The sequence below is a fragment of the Echinops telfairi genome, unplaced genomic scaffold (genome assembly GCF_000313985.2).
Source record: "Echinops telfairi isolate 266 unplaced genomic scaffold, ASM31398v2 ScPeMD7_443;HRSCAF=831, whole genome shotgun sequence".
In the NCBI taxonomy this organism is placed as follows: domain Eukaryota; kingdom Metazoa; phylum Chordata; class Mammalia; order Afrosoricida; family Tenrecidae; genus Echinops; species Echinops telfairi.
In genome coordinates, this window is record NW_022104341.1 from 53,223,210 (window position 1) to 53,235,216 (window position 12,007).

A 12,007-nucleotide genomic window follows, 5' to 3' on the forward strand; every position below is an offset into this window, starting at 1 on the left:
TTTTTTAGGGATAACTGCTTCCAGTAAAATGTACAATTAAAAATTATATATGTGCAATATTTTTTAAAAATTGGATTATAGAACATAAAAAAGAGTTAGTTTCAGTGATCACATTCTCAAATATCTTTGAAAACATTTTTAAATGGTAGTGTTGGCAAGCATGTATATAATATTCATTAATTCATGTTCCTTAATTTAAACAGCATCATCTTTTTAATAATTTTAACAATTTTATTGACATGTAATTCATATACCATACAATTCAAAAGTTATATATATATGAGAGTTAAACAATCATCACCACAACCAATTGTAGAGTATTTTCATTTTTGTATTTATTATTATTAGCTCTCCATTGCCCTTAAACCTCCTTTGCCATACCCCTACTAAACTATTAATCCATTTACTGTCTCTCTAGATTTATCTATCTTGGATTTCATATAATGAAAATCAGACACAGAAAACCTCCAATCTGAAAGAAAGAAGAAAATAATAAAAACTAGAACATTTAAATTGTGTCAAAAGGGAGACCAAATGATAAGGTGTTAAAATTCTACCTAACTGCATCCACATGAATCCACTTCCCAAAGCACTGTCTGACAGCAAGGCTGTTCACATCCCTCGTTAGTGGTCCGTGAGGATCCACGGAAGTCTTACTCGATGTGGGGACTCTGCATGCAAATGGTTCAAATGGTTTGGGGCTTTCACTTTCATCCATAGCCCTCTGCAAACTAGGTGCTCAGAATTTAAGCTCTATTATAATTCCCTTCTAATGGTCTTGGATTTTATTACTTACAGTCTTGGATCACATAGGCTGGTGTGCTTCTTCTGTGTGGACTTCGCTGGCACCTCACTTAGAAAGCTTTCCAGACCCCAGAAGCTATTCTTTCTGATAGCCAGGCACTACCTGATTTCTTCACTATACTTTCCCACAGCATCTATAGCTTCAGTAAAGTGACTTTTTGTTGGTCACTTGTGTTGTTACTAAATTTGTATTTCTGCTTTTATATTGTGGTGAATATCCCTGGACCCCAAACAGTCCACATCACTGATGCCTTCCTTAACCATTTAGCTGTTCTCAATTACCCCTCATAGCTTGGTTCACGGGCTGAGTGATAAACAGGAGTAAGAATTGTTTGGCTTATTTTAAACAGTTTTCAGAAGGAAAGAAACAATCTTAATTCCAAACATTTTTAAGGGTTAATGATCATTAAACATTGACAAAGATATGCTTATTAGATTTTCTTTTGACTCCTAAGACATAAACTTTTAAAATATAATTAAGATATTTCTTCTGACCTGTGTAAAAAAGGCTAGCCTATAGTCAATTATCCAAGAATGAATACTTTATATAGTAGATTGTGTCTTCTCTTTTCAATAAGAATTTGAATATTGACATTCTGTAGTTCTAATAAAATATAAACATTTGTTTAGACATCATATAATCATATGTATGAGAGTAAGTAAAAAAGTATTGCTACAAATTAATAGATAACTTTAGTATATAAAAATACCAAAATATAAAGCTGTTGTTTCTTAATATACTCTCCGTCTAGGTGGATACATTTCTGAAGGTCGAGTTTTCATCTTTCTAACCCTTCCTGGAAGAATTTCTCATTCTTCCATTTATATGTTAAGAAGAAGGTAGTTTTGACATGCTAAAGGGAAAGGGGTCCAAATAGTGTTCCTTTTTGAGGCTGGGAAACAAGCAAAAAACCCCAAATGTCTGAAGGGCCACCGCAGGGCTGGGGGTGGGAGGGATAAGGTTTCCAATGAGCATCTCTTAGCACAGCCCTGGGTACTGTGGAAGGATGAGCAGATGCACTGTAATGATGGGATTATGTTTTTCAGTGCCTATTTTCTTCTTTGTCTAAGTTCCTATGATTGTGCTGTGTCTGCCGAGAAAATGCATGGAGAATACCACTTTGGAATTCCCCCCAAACAGTAGCCCTCAACTTCTGAGCTGAACTGGCTTAGCACATCCCTCTCGAGGCCACTTTTGATTGGCCCTTTTCCTTGAAACCTTCCTCAAGAGACTCAGACAAGTGTATTATGAAGAGAACCATGTAAACGGGTTTTGTTTGTAATAAATCCGGGCATGGCATCAAGTCACTGTGAACTGGAATGGATTGATGACAAGGTTCTTGTTTATAGGTGAGAACTGGAACCCTGGTAACAATACTTTCTGATTTGCCCAAGTCCTAGGCCTTGTTGTCCTACCTCACAGTTCATACTAACTCAGGTGGGGAAATTCTTCTGCAGCAAATAATGTAGTGGAAGGTTGTGGGCTTTGGTCATTTCAAGCTTCCTTATGTGGTCAATAGATAATGATCCTGTATTACAATAACCAAACAGTGTCATACAGCCATTGTGAGAGTTTTTGTTAAACCACTCTTCTTATTAGGTAGGAATTTAAGAAAAGTACAAATAGACACAATAATCTCATGTACTTATAGCGTCCCCTTAAACAACCGGATTCTCCTGTGTCGGATCATCTAAATGTGATGTTTGGTGAAAGGCAACAGTGCCTGTGGCTTGGGAGGAAGGATGCGATGTAAATTGAAGGTTTGAATTATTCTTATCGTATTTTAATTAGTAGCTTATTATTATTGTTTGAAACGGTATTACTAGATGGAGAAGATTTGGATTAAGTATGCATTAATCATATTTTAGAGGAGAGAGCAATTAAGATACAAAATTAGGTCATCCGTTTCAAACTTGAAGCAGAGCTGAGTCAGCTTTATGAATGTCTTTAACCCTTGACCAATGTATTTCCCTAAAATGACTACCTCTCCTGCCACCCCTCCCTGAAAATCTCCTTTTAAGCCTCATGAATCTATTCCCTTGTTGTTTTATACTTTTTGCTTTTGCAATTTTTTTCTTTCCTCTGCTCATCCCTAAACAAAAGATACATTTAATGTTTTCCATAAGAGGAATTTTGCCTTTAGGGTTCAAACTTTTTATTGTTTTTAAATTTTCCTGGTTAGCCCTTGCCCATTTTCCAGCTTGGTCTTAGAATTCATCAGAAAAATCTTAACTACAGAATCATTTTTGGAATTTGTGAATTTAATAAAGCTTAGAGAGTAAATTACTTACTTAAAGTCATAAGTGCTGGCGGAGACTGTAGTTAAATTTAGATTTCCTAATTCTTAACCCATTGTTGTCCATTTAAATTAAATTACTGAGAAAGTGAAATGAACAACTTGTCATAATTTTTAAAATGTGAGAGCCTGACAAGGCAGGAGCCCAAGGCTTCTGAAGTGGTAGAATCTAGAATGCTGAAATGAATTATCGTCAACTTGAGAACAGAGTTGTAGGTAGATGAGGAAGATTACAGTTGCTTTAGAAGTCTACGGTGATGCTTCTTCCCATAATTGTCCTTTACATTTTATAATTAAGCAGTTTAAAGGGCCCAAACTGGTTTCAGGGTATTATAATATAACGCATTAATCAAACTATAGGAGAAATTTCCTGAAGAACAGGTTATTCACCATAGCTCAACAACAGTGAATGATGAAAAACAAACCACCATGCATAAACATTGGCTTGTGAGGAAAAACCAGAGCAACATAGAAATACTCTGGAAATGCCTAAGAGCTACATCATAGAGTCCAAGGGTAGCTAACTAGCTCTATCTTTTCCTGTCCACAAATTAATGTTCCAAAATGTATTCATTTGTTATCTTTCAGACATGTGTAGCCTATAACCTGAGGCATTTTTGAACCGAGATAATGCGCACTGAAGATTTTGAAGTGTATAATAATAAGCCTCTGCAGGAAAGAAAATCCAAATGCACAACATTGAAGAGTCTCCCGGATAATTCTTTTCCATGTTTTTAGAATTGGCATATAATTCACTCATACAACCCAATAGTGTAAGCATATTAAGAATTGTGCATTTATCACTACATCAATTTTAGAACATTTTCTTATTTTTAGTAGTTATTTTTTCAGTTTTATTGGCACTTCAACCACATTTCATTCAATTCAATAGTTCCATCATATTATGAAGAGTTATACGATCATTTCTGCGATCAATTTTACATTTTCTTCTCCCCTATACTCATTGTTATTCATGTAATTATTCTTTTAATTGTGGCAAAGGTGTATACAACAAACCATTGTCCAATTCAACAACTTGTTCATGTATGATTCAGTGCCATTGGTTATCCTCTTTGTGTCGTACAACCATTGTTGATATACTTTTTCTATATTATTCCACCACCATTAACTAACATAGACTCAATGCCCCCTAAGCTAAAGCTCCTCTTCTTTCACCCATGGTAACCATAAGTCAAACTTGCTTTCTCCTTTTTGTAGGTTTCTTGATATAATATTTACATATCATACACTTCCATAGTTAAATAACTTTTTAAAAAAGAGCTGTATATACACCATCACAATCAGTACTAATATTCCCTAGCCTCTCCCGCATTCATTGTTTGCTCCCCAATTCCCCGCACTCTCACTCTGCCCACTACCCTTCTTGATAAACCACGGTGTCAGTTATTGTCTCTATGCACCCATTCCTTCTATGCTTCATAAACGGGGAAACCTACCAGAAGCAATAAAAAACAAAACAGAAAGAAAAAAGTAATAATATAAAGATAACAATTAAGAGGAAGAAAGAAAAGACTACCCAACAATACTTAAATTCTAGAGAAGATATTTCTGTTGTGGAACAGCAAAAAATATTTGAGCTTGGAGCAAATTCAGGTTGGGTCAAGACGGAGGTCAACTGACCAAATATAATATTATACTACAATTCAATCCACCATAATCAAGTTTAAAATCATCTCTGTCTGATAGTAAAGTTGTTCGAGTCCCTTGCCTGTGGCTAGAGGGGATCTATCAGAGGCTTAATCTGACCAGAGACTCTGCAGATGGATTTTGGGCTCTCACTGTTCCTCATAGCTTTTTACCAATTGGGTGTTCATAATTTCAGCTCTGATATTTTTCTTCATCATATTTGGATATTGTTATCATCATCGTTGGGTCACACAGACTGATGTGCTTCTTCCATGTAGACTAAGGTGGTGCCTTTTTTAGATGGCTGCTTGTTTGAATACAAGCCTTTAAGACCCCAGACACTATTCCAACTGATGGGGCACCATCTGCTTTCTTCACCACACTTTGCTGTAGCACCCTGATCTTCAGTGATCTCTTCATGAAGGCGAGTATTGAGCTGGGCCATTGTACATATAAGATGTTCCTGGATTGTGGTTAAAATAATGTGGGAGGCTACATGAACTAACTGACCTTGGATTGTGGTTAAAATAATGTGGGCGCTTGTCCATGGGGTATGTACTGCTCTGATTTATTATGATAAAAACAAAAAAAGTAATTAAAAAGAAAAACACTATCAATCATCCCCTTGGAGTATAAAGTGATTGCATCGATAACATCAAATACTTTGTATAATGGCATAGAATTTAATGTACTGCTGATATAAGGAGTTTATGTGAATGTAATCCAACTGAGAGCTGCAATCCATGAGTTGTTGCTTTGTACAGTTTGCCTCCTTAATTGATTGAACTCTGCTTACATTGAGCATGAGGGTTGATGCTAGGGGAAATTTTCCTGTATCATTTCTTACAAGGGCAGATCTTTGAGTTTGTGTAGTTATTGTAGCTTCTCATTTCCCCCAACCTCCCTTTCTATGTCCCTCGGTTATTATTAATCCAGTTTCTGTCTACATAGATTTACCCATTTTGGAGTTCATATACAGAAAAAAAAACATACAAAACAAAATCAATAAAGAAACCAACAAACAAAAACCCAACAATGACAAAATAAAACAGAGGAAAGCCTTGATCGAGATGAATTATTTCCACATTTAAAGAACATTATCTCTGGGTAAGGTTCAAAGCATGAACAAGTCACTGACCTTGACACTAGCCAAAGGCTCAGAATTTAGTGGACACTGACGCAAATGTATTCCTGGTTATCCATGGATACATAAAGAGCTCGCACTTCCACTGGTCACAAGAGAAGAGGCAAGAGAGCCTGGCAGAGTGGCATGGAGCCTGAGGAAGGCGCTGGCAGGAGGGCTGCAGTTCTGTGCAGCCAGAATGGCACTTTTCCTCCTCCTGGACACCTTAATTGAAGGTATTAATTTGTACCTTTCAGCCAAACACATTGAAATCTAATTGACGGCTCAAGAATAATAGGCATTCATTACATGAGGTTGTTCAGAAGCAAGAGGTAAGGTATACGTGTATGCTTAAAAAAGTTCACTTCCTGGCAAACCTGTGCTGCTTGGGCATCCTGCTTTTATCTGCTTGTTCTCTTAGCAGGAGAGGGCTTCAGACAGTACATGGGAAGATCGGATTTTTCCACAAACTACTTGAAGCTCCCTTGTATGAGTTGTCTATTCCAAGTCATGATAACACCAGGTGTGGATGGTAGGAGTCCTTCATAGAGTTTTCAAGGCTGTGAACTTTAGGAAACGCATTGTCAGACCTCTCTTGTGAGACACTGATGGATGGATTTGAACTACCAATCCTTTTATATAGTAGTGTCACTCAGGGAGAGTGATTGAATTAATAGGAATTTTTTTAATTCTATAAGAAATCTACATACAAGTATCAACATGTGCATGCTTAAGGCATTCTCTTAAATCTGAGCAATCTAAAGAATATTGGCAAATGTAGGAAAAATGCAATCTGTTTAGCATCTTAAATAAAAGGAAGCAAAGCAACAGATACTAATTTTCATTTGTGTTCAAAATTAGTCTAGAAATTTGGATCTCTGCTTCCATCACGATGCTATTTGGCAATGGCAATATCATGTTCACTGCATCTAATTTCAATTATCTTCAAACTTGCACATCTCGTGATTTCTTGGAAGAGCTAAAGTGTATCTCAAACGATGCCAGTGATTGCTTACAGAACTTGATTTCATAATTTTATAATCATTGCATTGCCAATAGTACATTATGGGACATTACAGGGTACTAAACACTCTAAGGCATATGAAACCAATATTAGTTTCCAAAAATAACAGATTTTATAAAATTAAGGAGAGTTTTTATTTATTTGTTTTAGTAAGGGAGTCAGTGTAAAATTTAATGAGTTACTTAGTAAATTTTCCTAATCACAAAAATGTTTATAAAAGCAAATGAAAATGTGACTTACATAAGTTTTAGATGCCCTCCAGACCGGTCTCACAGAGCTCTGGGGCATGGTGGGTTACATGCTGGACTCCTTGCCGCAAGGTCAGCAGTTCCGGCCCAGCGGCTGCTCAGTAGTGGAAAGATGGGGCTGTCTGCTTGCATAAACATTCACAGCCCTGGAAACTCAAAGGGGGCAGTTCAACTACGCACTGTAGGGCCCTCGTGGGTTGGAATCCACCTCATGGCAGTGAGTTTGCTATTTGTTTGGTGTAGACCAGGCCTAGAGGTCTTGGAACGTGCTAAGTGCTCAAATATATTTATCTACTCGGTGAAGCAAATGTCTGAGAGACTAGACAAGACTTTTCAAATAGTTTATTAACAGAGGGAAAAATAATTAACAGGCGTATGTTTTCCTTACAACTCAGTTGAAAATATTACTTTTATATCTTTCAGTTAAACAGACTTGAATTTAATTGATACCACTAGAATAGAATGTATTCATTTTTATATGTTACAAATTTAGAAAATGAGATAATTTAGATAGGTTTGAAGAGGAAGCTTACTTTTACTTTATTTATATTACCAAAAAATATTCTAAGGAAGAGAAGAATGTAAGCAAGTTTGCTAAATTGTTTTATCTGTGAGAGAATGCAGGTCCCCCGCCCCCCAAGCCCGGCCACCATCTACTCCCAACATTTGTTGATTGCTCATTATATAGGAGTACTCGTTTTTCATGGCTGCTGTAACAAACTATTACAAGTTTGATGGCTTAAAGCAATGCAAATTTATTCTTTGACTTTTAGAAATCTTGCATGAGTCTTACGTCTTGTGTGGGCCTAAAACCAAGCTGTGTTCTTTACTGGAGACTTGAGGAGAGGATCTGTTCTCTTGTCTTTTCCTGCTTCAAGAAACCATCGATTTTTCTTGGTTGTGACTCCATTTATTTTTCTTCTAAGTCATAAATATTGCATATCTTTGATTATTTTTCTGGCTATATTCTCCTACTTTAGTCAGGGAAAGTTGTCACTATAAAATTTTATAGGGCTAGATTGAGCTATTCAGATAGAATAATCTCTCCATCTCAAGGTTCTTATTTTATTCAAATTTACAAATTTCCTTCTTCCATGAAAAGGAATATACTGATAGGCCCCAGGGATAAGATGTGACCAGGGATGAGATGTGAGATCTTTGGGAGTTATTATTCTGCTTAATACAATTGGAGACCATATTCGGTTCTCAGAACTGTCGGCTAGACACAAAAAATATTTATGTAGGTATATTTAAGTATACTTGCAGTAGAATAGTGTGCATTTATTAATGAAGGAAGTGATTATTCACTAACTTTAAATAAAAGACTTTCTTAGACCATTTGGTATGTGTTTTTATTAAGTAAAATTTTAAAATAATTTTAAGATTATTTTTTACTACCAATAATTCCACAGTTTTTCACAAATCTATGTATTTTATGTAATTATAACAATATAACTTTATATGCATTACACTATTTTATTATTTTTAGCTTAACTCTTAAATACTGTGATATTAATAGGTCATATTGTATTAAGCTTTACTCCTAATGTTAGAGCTTTATGCATCTAGAGTTTCTTACTAATAGGAAATGCTTCTCTGAGTAATCACTTGTTTCTACAGTCTTTTAAAAAATTAAAATTCTTTGGAATGAAGTCCTATGAAAGAAATTACAGAGTCAAAATAGGTGGTTCTCTACTTGTTCCGTGCCCATTGTCCTCCTTTCCTTCATTTGTGGAACCACCATTTTGCCCCGTAATTAGGTGATAATTTGGCCAATGGATGTGCATCAAACCCAGGAAGTGAATTAGTTTAATGTGTTCAACCTGGAAATTCCTGACTCTTGACAGAGATTGTATTAAAAATAGCCCGATGCTATCCTTCAATAAGCTGAAGTGGGGGAAAGTATCAGAGCCTAAATTGTGAGATTCTGGTTTGCAGAAGGCTGTGGATGCCAGAGGGAGCCCAGGATACCTCCGTGAGATCGACACAGGAAATGAGCCGCCAGGGTTTCCCTCTGTCCTTAACAGCAGGGTGGGAAGAACCTGCTTCCTAAACGAAGTGCATTCAGAGACGAAGGTCAAAATGAGAAACCTGACCTGGACGGTTAAAGCCGTGTCCCTGGATCCTGTCTTTTTTATTCTTTTTCATATTGCGGTGTATCGTGATGTGTTTTGTCCTTGGAGGTAGCCCTCTTGAGTTTTTGTTATGTTTTTCTGCATATGAAACCCAGGATTGATGAACCCGTAAGGGCTCCTGGGGGGTGCAGTGGGCGGAGGGGGAACTAAGGGGAGCCGATATCAAGGAGTTCAAGAAGAAAGACAATGTGTTGAAACGGATTGTAGTAGCAATTGTACAATACTTGTACAATTGTACATGATGGCTTTGAACTATGGAATGATATGATATCTGTAATAGCTCCCAATAAAATGGTTTTGGAAAAAAAAAAAGATTGAAAGGGGGATAAAATGGAGGCAGGTCACAGTCCACATACAAGTAACCTGATCAGCGCTTCAATGTAATCTTCCCGATCTCTCTGACCACTAACTTGTCAGCCTTCTTACCTGTTATGCAGCCATACTTTTAAAGTGAAATTGGGATTCTGTAAGCAGAACTGGCGGTGCCAGAAGTGCTGCCACCTGCGCTCTGTGTTCTTGCTGCCCTGCACCGGAACGCCTAGTCAGCCAAAAAGGCAGTGCAATAGGAAAAGAGGCAGACCGGGGGATCAGGGGTGGGTGGGGGGATTAAAAGAATGAATATCTTCTGACATCAAGCTAATATATCAAATTACTTTTGGGGGGGAGGGGCTGAAGTGTTGACTCTCATTTGGATCTCTCAGTGCACTGGTGCTTTTCTGAAGCAGGACAGACCGGCTTTGGCTAATTTTGAGATGTGTCGTTTTCAGGCCTCTTAAATTCCACAGAGCCTGAGAACGCGGGCTATTTAGCTACAGCAGAATAACAGCAAAACAAAACAAAAAAATGTGGGAAAATCTGTAAGAATGCCTTGTATAAGCCAGGGCTTAGCTTTATGACTAGGAGCCCTGGTGGACCAGTGGTTAAAGCGCTCCATTCGGAACCAAGGTGCCGGTTTCTGTGAGGATACCTCCGTGCACACGTCAGGGGCCAGGTAAGTTCTGTGCTTCCGAGTTGCTCCAATCCAAAATCAACTCAACGACAGCGTCTTGGGGGGAATTCTGTGAGGATAGTATGACTTGAATGAATCGTTTTGCTCTTTAGCTCAGTTTACCGAATGCTAACTAGCGTTTGTGTGAAAGATCGTGTAATTGACATGCATGACTTTATCAATTTTGAACGATTATTTATCTCTTTCTCAGATAATGATGTTGAAAATGACCTTCAATCAGACTTCAGTTGAGCACTGCAAGAGTCAAACCGAAAAGCAGAGCGAATGCAATTTCTTCTTAATAGCGGTTCGCCTGGCGTCCCTGAACCAGATCCTGGATCCCTGGGTTTACCTGCTGCTAAGAAAGATCCTGCTTCGAAAGTTTTGCCAGGTAGCCAATGCCGTCTCCAGCTGCTCTAATGATGGACAGAAAGGGCAACCTATCTCACTATCCAATGAGATAATACATGCAAGCGCATGAAAGAGAATATGTAACCTGCTTTGAGTGTTCCCAGAATCAGGCAACAAGGAGCCCTAGACTTTACTGTGCATGTAAGCATCAATAGCATGCCTCTGTTTATGCATCCGAGGGGGATGTTTGATATAAGAATAAATGGTCTCAAAAGAATAGAGAATCCCCTATGTGCCCAAAATATCAAAACACAAAGGAAAATATATTCATCACAATCTAATGCCTTGGGGGTCTCCGTCAAGTTTAGCAGAAAATATAATTATGTGATGAGCACTTTCTTATTTAAATAAATGATCTTGGCCTATTTGGGAGTGAAGTAGGCATAACTAATATTCTGGTATACCGAATATAAGAGGATTTAACCATGCATATCTTTAAAGACAAAGGCATAACGTTTTTAGTTCAGAGACTTTGGTCTTCTGTGTTCTCTCAGTCTCTCTCACTTTTGAGCTGTGCCATGTTCCCCCTCACATGTTAAAAGGTTAAATTGGAATGGAAGCCAATTTATTATGTATTCTTTTGGATCTTTAAAGGTTAACTCTGATTCTAGAGCCCACAAATATTTTCAAAGGTTTAAAAAAGGCTTTCCATAGTTTAGCATTTTTATTCAAAACCAAAACCAAATCTACTGCGGTGAAATCAATTTCAACCCTCAGCGACCCTCTGGCGCAGAGTTGGACCGCCCTGGATGATTTCCAAGACTGTGGTTTCTCCAGAAGCAGACTGCCACCCGGAGTGGTTGGTGGGTTCAATGACCAGCCTTGAGGTTAGCATCAGGTTGCTTACCCACTGTGCCCCCTGGACTCCTTGACCCTGCTTATAGAATAAGAACTCTAATAATATTGACCTTCTCATAGTTCTTCCTCTGTGTTCTCCTCAAAATAGCACTACCTAACTACTTATGATGACTAACCTTGATAGCTAAGCATGGCACCTTTGTAACACTACACTGAGATTTGGGGCTTGCGCTTTAAACAAAGTTCCTTTAAGTTCTAAGAAACTCACTGTCATCAAGTCGATGCCAACTTTTCCCGACCCTTCAAGGCACAGTAGAACTGTGCCCGTGGTTTTCCCGGCAGTAAATCTTTACAGGAGTAGAAAGTCTCCTTTCTCCTGCAGAGTACTGGTGGGTTTGAACTGCTAACCTTGTAGTTAGTAGCTCAACACATAACCTACTATGCTACCAGGGACCTACTCAAAATGCTCTTCATATCCTTTGGTATATTCATTTGCTAAAATACCCTAAAGTCTTATTGAGAAGATTTCCAT

General features: G+C 37.7%; 1 protein-coding gene across 1 annotated transcript in view; it reads left to right on the plus strand.

Annotated features, from left to right (window-relative positions):
- PTGER3 (prostaglandin E receptor 3) overlaps window positions 1–11,807 on the plus strand; it is a 46,844-nt gene extending 35,037 nt beyond the window's left edge. Inside the window, exon 2 of the mRNA XM_004699610.2 lies at window positions 10,478–11,807. Within this exon, the coding sequence (XP_004699667.1) occupies window positions 10,478–10,747 (270 nt within the window). The 3' untranslated portion in view covers window positions 10,748–11,807. The remainder of the gene's footprint in view (window positions 1–10,477) is intronic.
- Window positions 11,808–12,007: the final 200 nt, after the last annotated feature.